The sequence below is a fragment of the Oncorhynchus tshawytscha genome, linkage group LG04 (genome assembly GCF_018296145.1).
Source record: "Oncorhynchus tshawytscha isolate Ot180627B linkage group LG04, Otsh_v2.0, whole genome shotgun sequence".
Classification (NCBI taxonomy): domain Eukaryota; kingdom Metazoa; phylum Chordata; class Actinopteri; order Salmoniformes; family Salmonidae; genus Oncorhynchus; species Oncorhynchus tshawytscha.
The window spans coordinates 66,285,671-66,302,395 of NC_056432.1; the positions used below are offsets into that span (position 1 = coordinate 66,285,671).

The 16,725-nt window shown below is 43.7% G+C and overlaps 1 protein-coding gene across 2 annotated transcripts in view; it reads right to left on the reverse strand.

Annotated features, from left to right (window-relative positions):
* Positions 1-10,174: 10,174 nt before the first annotated feature.
* Positions 10,175-16,725, reverse strand: part of LOC112237511 (dual specificity protein phosphatase 22-A) — a 41,980-nt gene continuing 35,429 nt past the window's right edge. For both annotated transcript variants that reach the window (XM_024406111.2, XM_024406112.2), the window contains one exon: positions 10,175-11,505. In XM_024406111.2, the coding sequence (XP_024261879.2) occupies positions 11,305-11,505 (201 nt within the window). In that variant the 3' untranslated portion in view covers positions 10,175-11,304. The remainder of the gene's footprint in view (positions 11,506-16,725) is intronic.

Here is a 16,725-nt window from a genome sequence, read left to right on the forward strand (position 1 = left end):
CTGTACATGCAACTTAAAAGTTAGATCTCATAAAATGTATATTTGAAAACGTTTGGACATCACAGCAACCTTGAGGGAATCTTATTTGTCAGAAAAGGGATGTTCATATGATCGGGAAGATATACAAAACCTTGCAGAGAGCATATCCAACTGACAATCTCTTAGAAAAAAATATAAACTATTGAAACCAAGACTTTAAAAAACTGATGTTGGCACAAGATGGAAGGAATGTTAGCATAACTAATGAAATTACAGCTAACAAAAGAGTATGCTTAATCCAGTGTAAGATAATGTATAGAATTAATTATGCAAGAGACAAAATTCACAAATTATACAGTACAACGGCAGAATCATGTCTTCAGTGTAAAACAAATAATGACTTAATAATCAATGCTTTTTGTGAAGTCCGGAAGTTGTGGATGGAGCTAGAAAGCTGTCAGAAGTATTGCAATGTAAACTTAATTTGAATCTATTCTGTCTGCATATTTCAAGACATTGCATATGGGTTTGTAGTGAGATGGACGATTCTCTTCTCATCACTCATCTTGAAAAAATGGATACAAAAAACTTGGAAATCAATCAATTCGCCATCATTAACACAATGGAAAAATGATTGATTATTTAAATATTGAAAGTGCGTGGGCTTTGGAGAGAAACAAAATGGTGCAGTTTCAGGCCATGTGGCGGAAAATGATGTGGGCCCTGGAGATGGGGGTATGTGCTAGTGGGTCTAGCCAGGTGGGATGTAGTTATTGTTTGTATGATGTTGTCATTTGTGTGTATGTTTTGTATTGGTTATAAAATCTTATGAAAAAAGAATGGTTCACCGCCCAGAGGACATCCAGACAACAGTGGGAAGCATTGGAGTCAACATGGGCCAGCATCCCTGTGGAACACTTTTGACACCTTGTAGTCCATGCCCTGACAAATTGAGGTTGTTCTGAGGGCAAAAGGGACGCAACTCAGTAATAGGAAGGTGTTCCTAATGTTTTGTAAACTCTGTGTATATGCTAAAAATAGCCTGCCCTACAGTAGAGAGCTGATTTCATCTGACTAATATTAAAACTACACAGGAATGGTTCAGTGGTTTCAACAGATACTGCAGGACTGAATGTTGGCGGAGAGGGTTAACTTGTTGTGCCCCATCCTTAGTACTGTATTCAGACAGCCTTTGTATGTATCATTTCGAAACTGAGAAAAGCAGTTGTGGTGAAGGTAAGGTCACATGTCCAGGGTGCGTTTTGAGGATTTGAGCCATGTCGTGGTCTGGCCTCACCTGTATGGCAGGGGTGGAGTCTTTATAGGGTGGGACTGTTTGGGGAAGCTGGGGGTGGCATGGTCTCTGGGTCAAAGAAGGACTTCTCACTGAGGGGAACAGAACACTCATTGTTACTACTGTGTCCATGCCAGTCTGGGGTGGCACTGCCAAGGCACTCTGTCTCTGACCAACCCCCCATCTCTGGGTCTTTCCCTAACACATACACAAATAACATTTTACTTGTCACATGTGCTGAATAGAGTAGCTTTAGACTGAATCGTGAAATTCTTATTTACGTGGTCTTCCCAACGATGCAGAGTAAAAACATATATATTTTTAAATGGTAACACTAGGAAAAACATACGCAAGAATGGAGCTACACTACATGACCAAAAGTATGTGGACAGCTGATCGTCGAACATCTCATTCCAAAATCATGGGCATTAATATAGAGTGGTTCCCCCATGTGCTGCCTCCACTCTTCTGAGAAGGCTTTCCACTAGATGTTGGGACATTGCTGCGGGGGACATTAGTGAGGCTGGGCACTGATGTTTGGCGATTAGGCCTAGCTTGCAGTCAGTGTTCCAATTCCTCCCAAAAGGGTTTGATGGGGTTGAGGACAGGGCTCTTGGCAGGCCAGTCAAGTTCTTCCACACTGATCTCGACAACCCATTTCTGTATGGACCTTGCTTTGTGCACAGGGGCATTGTCATGCTGAAACAGGAAAGGGCCTTCCCCAAACTGTTGCCACAAATTTGGAAACACAGAATCACTAGAATGCTGTAGTGTTAAGATTTTTCTTCACTGGAACTAATGGGCCTAGACCAAGCAATGAAAAACAGCCCCATACAATTATTCCTCCTCCACCAAACTTTATAGTTGGCACTAAGCATTGGGGCAGGTAGCGTTCTCCTGGCATCTGCCAAATCCAGATTTTTCTGTTCCTGTCATCACTCCAGAGAACGAGTTTCCACTGCTACAGAGTCCAATGGCGGCGAGTTTACACCACTCCAGCCGACGCTTGGCATAGTGCATGGGGATCTTATTAAGCTTGTGTGCGGCTGCTCGGCCATGGAAACCCATTTCATAAAGCTCCAGACAAACAGTTATTGTGCTGATGTTGCTTCCAGAGGCAGTTTGGAACTCTGTAATGAGTGTTGCAACTGAGGACAGATGATTTTTATGTGCTACAGTGCCTTGCGAAAGTATTCAGCCCCCTTGAAATTTGCGACCTTTTGCCACATTTCAGGCTTCAAACATAAAGATATAAAACTGTATTTTTTTGTGAAGAATCAACAACAAGTGGGACACAATCATGAAGTGGAACGACATTTATTGGATATTTCCAACTTTTTTAACAAATCAAAAACTGAAAAAGTGGCATGCAAAATTATTCAGCCCCCTTAAGTTAATACTTTGTAGCGCCACCTTTTGCTGCGATTCTTCCAGAATGGTCCTGTATTTGGCTCCATCCATCTTCCCATCAATTTTAACCATCTTCACTGTCCCTGCTGAAGAAAAGCAGGCCCAAACCATGATGCTGCCACCACCATGTTTGACAGTGGGGATGGTGTGTTCAGGGTGATGAGCTGTGTTGCTTTTACGCCAAACATAACGTTTTGCATTGTTGCCATAAAGTTCAATTTTGGTTTCATCTGACCAGAGCACCTTCTTCCACATGTTTGGTGTGTTTCCCAGGTGGCTTGTGGCTAACTTTAAACGACACTTTTATGGATATCTTTAAGAAATGGCTTTCTTCTTGCCACTCTTCCATAAAGGCCAGATTTGTGCAATATACGACTGATTGTTGTCCTATGGACAGAGTCTCCCACCTCAGCTGTAGATCACTGCAGTTCATCCAGAGTGATCATGGGCCTCTTGGCTGCATCTCTGATCAGTCTTCTCCTTGTATGAGCTGAAAGTTTAGAGGGACAGCCAGGTCTTGGTAGATTTGCAGTGGTCTGATACTCCTTCCATTTCAATATTATCGCTTGCACAGTGCTCCTTGGGATGTTTAAAGCTTGGGAAATCTTTTTGTATCCAAATCCGGCTTTAAACTTCTTCACAACAGTATCTCGGACCTGCCTGGTGTGTTCCTTGTTCTTCATGATGCTCTCTGCGCTTTTAACGGACCTCTGAGACTATCACAGTGCAGGTGCATTTCTACGGAGACTTGATTACACACAGGTGGATTGTATTTATCATCATTAGTCATTTAGGTCAACATTGGATCATTCAGAGATCCTCACTGAACTTCTGGAGAGAGTTTGCTGCACTGAAAGTAAAGGGGCTGAATAATTTTGCACGCCCAATTTTTCAGTTTTTGATTTGTTAAAAAAGTTAGAAATATCCAAAAATGTCGTTCCACTTCATGATTGTGTCCCACTTGTTGTTGATTCTTCACAAAAAATACAGTTTTATATCTTTATGTTTGAAGCCTGAAATGTGGCAAAAGGTCGCAAAGTTCAAGGGGGCCGAATACTTTCGCAAGGCACTGTATGTGCTTCAGCACTCGGCAATCCTCTCCTGTGAGTTTGCATGGTCTACCACCTCGTGGCTGAGCCTTTGTTGTCCCCACTTCACAATAACAGTACTTATAGTTGACCGGGGCAGCTCTAACAGTGCAGAAATTTGAAGAACTGACTTGTTGGAAAGTTGGCATCCCATGATGGTGCCACATTGAAAGTCACTGAGCCCTTCAGTAAGGCCAATGTTTGTGTATGGAGATTGCATGGCTGTGTGCTCAATTTTATACACTTGTCAGCAACAGGTGTGGCTGAAATAGCCGAATCCACTCATTTGAAGGGGTGTCCACATACTTGTATACAGGTCCTGTGTAGCTCAGTTGGTATAGCAGGTCACTTGCAACGCCAGGGTTGTGGGTTCGATTCCCAAGGGGGACCAGTATGTATGCACTCTACTGTAAATTGCTCTGGATTAGAGAGTATGCTAAATGACAAAAATCTCAAATGTAAATAGATACAGGAAGTACCAGATCAAAGACTGGAATTAAAATGCAATTTCTCCCCATTGGTTTACATATTTTTTTATTTTATTTTACTAGGCAAGTCAGTTAAGAACAAATTCTTATTTTCGATGACGGCCTAGGAACAGTGGGTTAACTGCCTGTTCAGGAGCAGAACGACATATTTTGTACCTTGTCAGCTCAGGGATTTGAACCTTTCGGTTACTAGTCCAATGCTCTAACCACTAGGCTACCTTGCTGCTAGGCTACCCTAACCACTAGGCTACCTTGCTGCTAGGCTACCCTAACCACAACTACCAAGTGAAAAAAATATTCTGGAATATTTTATTAAATCTATTTTTTTTAAAAATTGGACTAAAAAGCTTGGTTAGATATGTGATAACAATCCTGAATTACCTCAGGTGTAACCAATCACCTTCAAAATCACACACTAAGTTTATTGGCCTCCATCTGTGTTAAATTGTAGTGATTCGCATGATTTCAGGATAAATTCAGCAGTTCAAATCAAATTGTATTTGTCACATGCACCGTTTCAACAGGTGTAGGTAGACCTTACAGTGAAATGCTTAATTACAAGCCCTTAACCAACGATGCAGTTAAGAAAAATACCTAAAAAAAACAAAGTAACAAAAAATTAAAGAAATAACAATAGCGAGGCTATATACAGTAGGTACTGGTACAGAGTTAATGTGCGGGGGCACCGGTTAGTTGAGTTAATTGAGGTAATATGTACATGTAGGTAGAGTTATTAAAGTGACTATGCATAGATAATAATAACAGAGAGTAGCAGCAGCGTAAGAGGGGGGCAATGCAAATAGTCTGGGGAGCCATTTGATTAGATTTTCAGGAGTCTTACGGATTCGGGGTAGAAGCTGTTTACAAGTCTCTTGGACCTAGACTTGGCGCTCCAGTACCTCTTGCCATGCGGAAGCAGAGAGAACAGTCTATGACTAGGGTGGCTGGAGTCTTTGACAATTTTTAGGGCCTTCCTCTGACACAGCCTGGTATAGAGGTCCTGGATGGCAGTAAGCTTGGCCCCAGTGATGTACTGGGCCATACACACTACCCTCTGTAGTGCCTTGCAGTCGGAGGTCGAGCAGCTGTCATACCAGGCAGTGATGCAACCTGTCAGGACACTTTTGATGGTGCAGCTGTAGAATCTTTTGAGGATCTGAGGACCCATGACAAATCTTTTCTGTCTCCTGAGGGGGAATAGGTTTTGTCGTGCCCTCTTCACGACTGTCTTGGTGTGCTTGGACCATGTTGGTTTGTTGGTGATGTGGACACCAAGGAACTTGAAGCTCTCAACCTGCTCCACTGCAGCCCTGTCGATGAGAATGGGGGCGTGCTTGGTCCTCCTTTTCCTGTAGTCCACAATCATCTCCTTTGTCCTTTGTTGTACGTTGAGGGAGAGGTTGTTGTCCTGGCAACACACAGCCAGGTCTCTGACCTCTTTCCTGTAGGTTCCCTCTGCTGGATAGTGAATTGCAAAGCAATCACTCAACCATAAGCACCAGGGAGCGTTCAAAAGAACTCTGGGACAAAGTTGTGGAAAGGCACCGATCAGGGGATGGGTATAAAAATATTTTAAATGCCTTGAATACCCCTTGAAGCACTTGGGAGATTCTATAACCATGTGGTCAAAATGTTTGTGGTCTGACAAAATGAAAATGAAACTATTTGGCCTAAATGTAAAGCTTTATGTTTGGTGCAAACCCTACATGGCACATCACCCAAAGAACACTATCCCTAATGTGAAGCATGGTGGTGGCAGCATCATGTTATGGGGATGTTTCTCGTCGTCAGGGACTGATCAGGATAGAAGGTAAAATTAACGGAGCAATGTACAGAAAAGTCCTTGAGGAAAACCTGCTACCCTCTGCAAGAAAGCTGAAACTGGGAGTGAAGTTCACCTTTCAGCATGACAACAACCCGAAGCACAAAGCTACAGTGGAGTGGCTAAGGAATATAAAGGAACATTTCCTTGAGTGGCCCAGTCAGAGCCCTGACCTAAATACAATCGAAACTTTGCAGCATGACTTGAAGATTGCTGTCCATCAGCACTCCCCAAGGAACTTGAAAGAGCTTGAACAGTCTTCCAAAGAAGAATGGTCAAATATTGCCAAATATAGGTGCGCAAAGTTGGGAGAGACCTATCCCAACAGACTCACGGCTGTAATTTCTGTCAAAGGTGCTTCCACCAACTCAGGGGGGGTGGAGAGGTATACAATTATGACATTTCAGTTTTGTATTTAATATATATATATTTTTAGCGCTTTGGTACTATTTTCACAAGTATGTGGTACATTTACAAAACTCAAAACTGGTCACACTTGTAAAGCAGTCAGTCTTTCATTCAAAACCTGTCAATGTGCATTCATTTGGAATGTAAACATCTCTCACTGCACAACCAACCATTGATTCAATATATACATTTGTGAAATGTAATGAGAACATTGGTTTAATCCCCAAAACACAACATTGATATCGTTTCAATCTGGTCGTTTTAACTACCAGTTAATCCAATACCAAACAATGCAAGATACATGTTTCGAATCCCCCTTAGAAGTGATGAAAGTAATATGCTACAGTACAGTAAATTACAGTAGATTACAGTTTTCACATTAGGCAATACACTTAAATTACCCAACAAAATGGATCGAAAATCTATCATTTCCATAATATCTATCCAATGTGTAATCAAAGGTGTGATCAATGAAGATATCCTCTACAACCATTCATGCAACATTAAAAAAAAATGCAATATAGGTGTACTGTCTGTAATAAAATGTAAGAAATTAAATGAAACAAATTAAATTGATGAAAATAAAACAAAATTTAGCATGCATTCATTTGTATCAAGACTGTCTTGAGCATTTGGCCATAAATTCATCCACATCACAGTGAATGTCCTCATTGTTCATGCACCACAGGAAAAAGCTTTTGGCATGGCGAATCCAAGCTTGACATTTGGTCGTCATTGATGTCATAACATGCCTCATCCATGGCCAGAAGGAGGGTGGCAAGCTCATGGGGATGGCGATCGTACAGCTTCGACCTTCAATCCTATTGAGGATTTTCAACCCTATTGAAAATCCTCAATAGGGTTGAAAGAATAGAGAGTATGGGGCAGGTATAGCATCATGAATTGGGGATGGGCCCGAAACCATGCCTGAACCACCTCTGCATGGTGGAACCTAGCATTGTCCCACACAATGACCCTTCACCATGACAGGCCCGCTCAATTTGATTGAGAAACACAATGAGCTGTGCAAGTAATGGCCGATGTCCGACCACAACATCTTCAGAGATAGCTGTTTCCTCCACGTTGTCCAGGCACTTGGATGGTCGCCAGTTGGCCGATGTTCCGCCCACGGAGACGAGTTTTGGCCAGGTTGAAGTCCGCTTCATCAACAAAGATATACTTGTGATTGATGCTGCTGTGAACAATCTTAAAATATATTTTGGTTAGTTACTTTTACAGTATAGTTCCAATATGATATTGTGATTCTGAAGATAGAACAGAGTATACTGTCACTAGATCATACTGTAAGAATACTGTAACATGTTTTGTGAATTTAAATGCATTACAATGTCATTTACTGTACATGTAATGGTAATATGCATAGTTCATATCATGTAACCTTACAGGTTTTCTTGGTGAAATGTTCTCATTATCAAATTGACAGTTGATCTTTTCAGATCGGGGTGTACTAATTTGGCAGCCTCTGCCATGGTAAGGCCTCTGTTTGCCACGAGGTCAATGACGATGACCCGGGCTTCATTAGACACAACAGTTTCCTGACGGGGCCCGTGCCCACGTCTTGGACCTCTTAATGTTTTAAATTTGAGGATATGTTTTGAGTTTGTACTAAGAGTTGTGATATTTTACCACATACCTGCGAAAATAGTACCAAAGCGATTAAAAAGCAGCGTTTCCCAATCTCGGCTCTGCCCCCTTGGGTACACATTTGATTTGGATTCAAATCATCAAAGCTTGATGATGAGTTGGTTATTTGAATCAGCTGTGTAGTGCTGGTGCAAGAAACTAAATGTGCACCTGAGGAGGGAGGGGTGCAGAACCAAGTTTGGGAAACCCTGCTCTTAAGCACTGACACAACAAAGTGTGAAAAAAGTTCAAGGGGGTGTAGACTTTCTATAGGCACTGTACATGAAGGCAGGGTAAAGTGACTAGACATCAGCATAGATAATAAGAACATAAACAACATAGTGGCAGCAGCATATGATGTGTAGGAGTGTGTGTGTGTGTTTGTGTTATGTCGGTATGAATGTGTGTGTGTACACTACCGGTCAAAAGTTTTAGAACACCTACTCAATCAAGGGTTTTTCTTTATTTTTACCATTTTCTACATTGTAGAATAATAATAATAGTGAAGACATCAAAACTATGAAATAACACATATGGAATCATGTAGTAACCAAAAAAGTGTTGAACAAATCCAAATATATTTATATTCTTCAAATAGCCACCTTTTGCCTTGACAGCTTTGCACACGCTTGGCATTCTCTCAACAATCTTCATGAGGTAGTCACCTGGAATGCATTTCAATTAACAGGTGTGCATTCTTAAAAGTACCTTTGTGGAATTTCTTTCCTTCTTAATGTGTTTGAGCCAATCAGTTGTGTTGTGACAAGGTGTGTGTGTGTGTGTGTGGGGGGGGGGTAGTATACAGAAGATAGCCGTATTAGGTAGAAGATCAGGTCCATAGGAATGGAAGACCCAGAGTTAAGGATAAGGATAAGTTAATTAGAGTTACCAGCCTCAGAAATTGCAGTCCAAATAAATGTTTCACAGAGTTCAAGTAACAACTGGTCAGAGGAGACTGTGTGAATCAGGCCTTCATGGTCGAATCAATAAGAAGAAGATACTTGCTTGGGCCAAGAAACACGAGCAATGGACATCAGACCGGTGGAAATCTGTCCTTTGGAGATTTTTGGAGATTGAAGATTTTTTTTAAAAGATTTTTAGTTCCAACCACCGTGTCTTTGTGAGACGCTGTGTGGGTGAACGGACAATCTCCACATGTGTATTTCCCACCGTAAATCATGGAGGAGGAGTTCTATGGTGTGGGGGTGCTTTGCTGGTGACACTGTCTGTGATTTACTTAGAATTCAAGGCACACTTAACCAGCATGGCTACCACAGCATTCTACAGCGATGCGTCATCCCATCTGTTTTGGGCTTAGTGGGACTATCATTTGTTTTTAAACAGGACAATGACAAAACACACCTCCAGGCTGTGTAAGGGCTATCTGACCAAGATGGAGAGTGATGGAGTGCTGCATCAGATGACCTGGCCTCCACAACCCCCCAACCTCAACCAAATTGAGATGGTTTGGGATGAGTCTGACCGCAGAGTGAAGGAAAAGCAGCCAACAAGTGATCAGCATATGTGGGAACTCCTTCAAGACTGTTGGAAAAGCATTCCAGGTGAAGCTGGTTGAGAGAATACCAAGAGTGTGCCATGAAGGCAAAGGGAGGCTATTTGAAGAATCTCAAATATAAAATATATTTTGATTTGTTTAACACTTTTTTGGTTATTACAGTGAGGATTTTGTGTGAGAGTGTCAGTGTAGTGTGAGAGTGAGAGAGTGTGTATATATAGTCATGTGAGTGTGCATAGAATTAGTGCAAGATAGGGTCAGCGTGGATAGTCCGGGTAACAATGAACAATTTAGCAGTCTTATGGCGATTTAGCAATATTATGGCATGGGGATAGAAGCTGTTGCAGAGCCTGTTGGTCCAAGAGCTGATGCTCTGGTACCATACACTTTCAAGCACAAGCTCTCTCTATCTCTGCACATACACATACACACACACACATTAGTTTAGTTATGATTTGATAATACTTCGGTTTGTAGCCAGCCTTATACAATTGCTGTAAGGTTGTTTCAGTCTCAATATGCTGATTTGGCTTCATAATAATATTTATTAGCATATATTTTTTGGCAAACAATGAAAGTGTACATTTGAATATTAATAAAGCAGATACATACACTATGATACAACATCATTTGTACCACTAAACATTTAACAAAGATCTTAAAAATTCCCTAAAACTAAAATAATATTTAGAACTTCTGATAAATTGACAAGCAAATTTCCAAAGAAGATTTACAGTAGATTTTTAGGAAGACCCCATATTATGACTTTGGGCTGTGATGATCCTTCATTTTACTAGCTGGAACGAGGCATTCATTTTCTATGGTAAAGCTGCTGTTATTTAAAGCTTTATCACATGCAGCTATACAGTAGCTGGATTAGTTTAAATTAGGGCGGAGAGCATCTTATGTTCATTCATATGTCCATTCAACCCTCAACACCAATCAGATCTTCCATCTAACCAGCGGACTGCATTTAACATGATGTAATCATGGTACCATGTAATAACATATTGATAAACATATTAATAATAATTTATTATAATGTAATGTTAGGTGTAGGACTTTTTCCTGATCATGTGACCTAACCAGGTCCTCGTTATAGGTCTTAGGCAGATGATTAAAAAAAATGCTAGTCCTACACTTCTTTATCTGTTTGGCCTTAAAAGTTGACATGTTGGGTTTAGAGATAAGTTGAGGCAACGTTATAGGACAGGTGAAGCCTCATGGTAGTATGTAACTGTAAGGTCAAGGTGTTGAGGTGTGGAGGTGTTTGGATTAAGGCTTCAGTGAGCATCAGAGCTCCTGATCAGGCTGTACTAAGGTCAGTTTAGTGGCGATGGACATGGGAGGTAGTGCAGTGGTGAGAGAGTCAGTTAGACAATACCCCTATGCACTTGGGACCTGCAAGTACTAAATAGTTAGGCAATAAGGTGACAATTCCACCTAGTCTATCAGAGGGCAGGGTGGAGCTATTCCCATATTGCTTAGGAGGACTAGGTTCTGGAGAATGTCTTGGTCAAGAGAAACCCCTGGCCCTACTTACACCCATCAGATCCTTTCAGATCTAAGTGCCTAGGGATTGGGAAATTGTCTCACTCTACAGGCAGGCCTGAGCTGGAGGTTGGTGGGACCAGGGAGACTCGCGGCCCCTTGGCTCATCTGTTTCCCCCAGAGCCGTTGTAGGCATTGTAGGGTAGAGGGTAGACACTGGAGGCCTGGTTCATCCAGCCCTGGTCCCCTCCTCTCCTCTGGTTCTCCTGCTGCTGCTGCTCTATGTACTGGTTCAGCAGCACTCCCACCTGCTCCTGGTCCTTGAAGGGACTGTGGCAGAAACTGGCCCGCAGCCACGCCCGGTACTGGAGAGAAGACAGACAGAAAAGACCATGTTTGATGGTTCAGATCAATTAGTGTTCTATGGTCCCCCAAGGGTGGGATGTCAGAGCAGAGTGTTCTGGCGTCAGAGCAGAGTGTTCTGGCGTCAGAGCAGAGTGTTCTGGCGTCAGAGCAGAGTGTTCTGGCGTCAGAGCAGAGTGTTCTGGCGTCAGAGCAGAGTGTTCTGGCGTCAGAGCAGAGTGTTCTGGCGTCAGAGCAGAGTGTTCTGGAGTCAGAGCAGAGTGTTCTGGAGTCAGAGCAGAGTGTTCTGGAGTCAGAGCAGAGTGTTCTGGAGTCAGAGCAGAGTGTTCGGGCGTAAGAGCAGAGTGTTCTGAGCAGAGTGTTCAGAGCAGAGTGTTCTGAGCAGAGTGTTCGGGCGTAAGAGCAGAGTGTTCGGGCGTAAGAGCAGAGTGTTCGGGCGTAAGAGCAGAGTGTTCGGGCGTAAGAGCAGAGTGTTCGGGCGTAAGAGCAGAGTGTTCGGGCGTAAGAGCAGAGTGTTCGGGCGTAAGAGCAGAGTGTTCGGGCGTAAGATCAGAGTGTTCGGGCATAAGAGCAGAGTGTTCTGGCGTCAGAGCAGAGTGTGTGGGTGAGAAGTTATTTTTCTATTACCACCCTTTCACTTGGTTTCTTTTCCTTCCCAGTAGATGGTGATAGATGTAGATAGAGTTAGCTACAATCCAAGCAATTTATCTCTAGATCAATCTCTGTGTGTGGTTGGCAAACGGACAGCAGACATTCCTGAAAACAAGGGACTTTTCTCAGCAGCTCAGAGAGCCATAAGAGGTCCAACAGCTGTGCCCCCAACACACTCACTCTGGCTTTAACAACATTGCTTCTGGGCTTGATCCCAACTTGAAATCTGTGCACGTAAATCATGCATTGATGTCATTGCATGTGTAACTTGTGAAAATTCAAGTTACACATGCTGATCTCAAGATGAGATGTGACCTTCTATGAGAACTGAAAGTATCATATATTTACATAGACAATGTCCTCTAAAATGGCCCAGTGTCTGGGTTTAACGGTACTCGAGGAGGCAGCAGGGGTTGGGTGGGAAACCCCTGGCAGAAGTCCCAGGTCTTCAACCCAGCGGTCAGTGGGCCCACATAGGGACCAGTGAGAGCTGAGGAAGGGGTGGGGAAAGTTAGCTCTGAATCAGACCTTTACCAAGAACCTGCCTCCACTTCCGTCACTCCTCCTCTGACGTTCCTGCTCACACATTAGCTACGGGCTCTCAAGCAAAAACAGATCTAGGACCAACCTCGATTGTAGTGACTGTGTAAGTGACGTCACCCAATTCCATTGAAGCTTGTAGAAAAGTACACTTTTCAAAAAAGAACTTAGGAAAATTGCAATTGGTTCAGAACAGTGCAGCACGGCTGGCCCTTGGATGTACACAGAGAGATAATATTAATAATATGCATGTCAATCTCACCTGGCTCAAAATGGAAGAGAGATGGACTTCATCACTGCTTGTATTTATGAGAGGTATTGACATGTTGAATGCACCGAGCTGTCTGTTTGAACTACTGGCGCACAGCTCGGACACCCGTGCATACCCCACAAGACATGCCACAAGTCTCTTCACAGTCCCCAAGTCCAGAACAGACTATGGAAGGCGCACAGTACTGAATAGAGCCATGACTACATGGAACTCTATTCCACATCAAGTAACTCATGCAAGCAGTAAAATTAGATTTAAAAACAGATTCAAAAAAAGATCTTATGGAACAGCAGGGACTGTGACGCAACAGAAACATAGGCACAGACACATACAGTGGGGCAAAAAAGTATTTAGTCAGCCACCAATTGTGCAAGTTGTCCCACTTAAAAAGATGAGGCCTGTAATTTTCATCATAGGTACACTTCAACTATGACAGACAAAATGAGAAGAATAAAATCCAGAAAATCACATTGTAGGATTTTTAATGAATTTATTTGCAAATTATGGTGGAAAATGAGTATTTGGTCACCTACAAACAAGCAAGATTTCTGGCTCTCACAGACCTGTAACTTCTTCTTTAAGAGGCTCCTCTGTCCTCCACTCGTTACCTGTATTAATAGCACCTGTTTGAACTTGTTATCAGTATAAAAGACACCTGTCCACAACCTCAAACAGTCACACTCCAAACTCCACTACTGCCAAGACCAAAGAGCTGTCAAAGGACACCAGAAACAAAATTGTAGACCTGCACCAGGCTGGGAAGACTGCATCTGCAATAGGTAGGCAGCTTGGTTTGAAGAAATCAACTGTGGGAGCAATTATTAGGAAATGGAAGACATACAAGACCACTGATAATCTCCCTCGATCTGGGGCTCCACGCAAGATCTCACCCGTGGGGTCAAAATGATCACAAGAACGGTGAGCAAAAATCCCAGAACCACACGGGGGGGACCTAGTGAATGACCTGCAGAGAGCTGGGACCAAAGTAACAAAGCCTACCATCAGTAACACACTACGCCGACAGGGACTCAAAACCTGCAGTGCCAGACGTGTCCCCCTGCTTAAGCCAGTACATGTCCAGGCCCGTCTGAAGTTTGCTAGAGAGCATTTGGATGATCCAGAAGAAGATTGGGAGAATGTCATAATGGTCAGATGAAACCAAAATATAACTTTTTGGTAAAAACTCAACTCATTGTGTTTGGAGGACAAAGAATGCGGAGTTGCATCCTAAGAACACCATACCTACTGTGAAGCATGGGGGTGGAAACATCATGCTTTGGGGCTGTTTTTCTGCAAAGGGTCCAGGACGACTGATCCGTGTAAAGGAAAGAATGAATGGGGCCATGTATAGTGAGATTTTGAGTGAAAACCTCCTTCCATCAGCAAGGGCATTGAAGATGAAACGTGGCTAGGTCTTTCAGCATGACAATGATCCCAAACACACCGCCCGGGCAACGAAGGAGTGGCTTCGTAAGAAGCATTTCAAGGTCCTGGAGTGGCCTAGCCAGTCTCCAGATCTCAACCCCATAGAAAATCTTTGGAGGGAGTTGAAAGTCCGTGTTGCCCAGCAACAGCCCCAAAACATCACTGCTCTAGAGGAGATCTGCATGGAGGAATGGTGCAAAATACCCTCAACAGTGTGTGAAAACCTTGTGAAGACTTACAGAAAACGTTTGACCTCTGTCATTGCCAACAAAGGGTATATAACAAAGTATTGAGACAAACTTTTGTTATTGACCAAATACTTATTTTCCACCATAATTTGCAAAGAAATTCATAAAAAATCCTACAATGTGATTTTCTGGATTTTTTTCTTCTCATTTTGTCTGTCATAGTTGAAGTGTACCTATGATGAAAATTACAGGCCTCTCTCATCTTTTTAAGTGGGAGAACTTGCACAATTGGTGGCTGACTAAATACTTTGCCCCACTGTACATACACACACACAAACGGTAGCATACGCACTATATACACACATACACATGGATTTTGTACTGTAAATATGTGGTAGTGGTGGAGTAGGGGCCTGAGGGCACACAGTCTGTGAATGTATTGTAATATTTTAAAAATTGTGTCACGACTTCCGCCGAAGTTGGTCCCTCTCCTTGTTCGGGCGGCGTTCGGCGGTCGACGTCACCAGCTTTCTAGTCACCACCGATCCATGTTTAATTTTAATTTGTCTTTATTATTACACACCTGGTTTCCATTCCATAATCAAAATGTTCCTAATTTAACCCTCTGGCTTCCCTTTCTGTTTTGTGCGTGGTTGTCATTGTCATGTGGTTTCGTTATTTTGTGCTCTGGATATTTGTGATTTTCCTTGTTGGAACATTGCTTAATTATTGAGTAAATTCTCTGATTATTACTCATACCTGTGTCCTGCGCCTGACTAATCCATTCACCTAATCTTTGACAGAATCACGCACCATAGAATGGAGTTAGCAGGTGCAACCAGCCCTCCTCTCCCAGTGTAGGAGCGAGTCCAGCACCACGCGACTATGTTACAGAGTCTCGGTACAGCCGTGGATCACGTGCTGCAAACCATGGACCGATGGGAGAAAGGGGGTTTTCCGGTTAACCCATCATCATCATCACCCCAGCTCCCATAACAACCTACACTGATGTCCACCCCTCCATCAGGATCCAGTGGGATTCGTCTCTCGCTCCCGGGAGCGTATGATGGAACGGCTGCCGGGTGCCAGGGTATCCTACTCCAGCTGGAGCTCTACGTGGCAGCCGTTCAGCTGGCACCTTCGGGATGCGAGAGAGTGAGCGCCCTCATCTCTTGTCTGACTGGTAAAGCACTGGAATGGGCCAACGCCATCTGGAGAAGGGAAGGCCCGACGTTGGACAATTACGAGGATTTCACCCGCCGCTTCCGGGCGGTTTTCGATCATCCATCTGAAGGGAGAGCGGGGGAACGCTTGTACCATCTAAGACAGGGGATGAGGAGCACTCAAGAGTTCGCTCTGGACTTTAGAACTCTGGCCGCCGGTGCAGAACGGAATGAGCGGGCCCTGATCGACCACTACAGGTGTAGTTTACGCGAGGACGTTCATAGGGAGCTAGCCTGCAGGGACACCACCCTTAACCTTGACCAACTGGTGGATCTATCCATCCGGCTGGATAACTTGTTGGCCTCCCGCGGACGTCCGGATCGGGGTCCGTCAATTCCATCCCCCAGCACCTCTGATCCAACACCGATGGAGCTGGGAGGTGCTGCTATGAGGGGGACCAGAGGGGGGACCATTCCCTGCACCACCTTTGGCCGCAGAGGGCACACTGCTGGTCGGTGCTGGGGAGGTTCGCCATGGGGTCGAGGTAGCATGCGGAGCACTGGTGGATCATCCCAGGTGACTCACTCAGAGCTCCCTGTTGCACACATGTGGTTGTATATAGAATTTCCTGAGCTTTCCCCGCCTTCCCAGCATAAGGTGCTAGTAGATTTAGGCGCAGCTGGGAACTTTATTGAACGTTCCTTCGCACTTAGATTAGGGATCTCTATTGTTCCTGTTGATGTCCCCTTCCCTGAACATGCCTTAGATAGTCGTCCTTTGGGGTCGGGGCTAATTAGGGAGGTCACAGCTCCACTCTGTATGATAACGCAGGAGGGTCATGAGGTGAGAATTAGTCTCTTTCCTGATCGACTCTCCTGCGTTTCCTGTTGTGTTGGGCATTCCCTGGTTGGCCTCTCATGACCCCACTATTTCGTGGCAACAGAGGGCTCTCAAGGGATGGTCCCATCAGTGCTCAGGGAGGT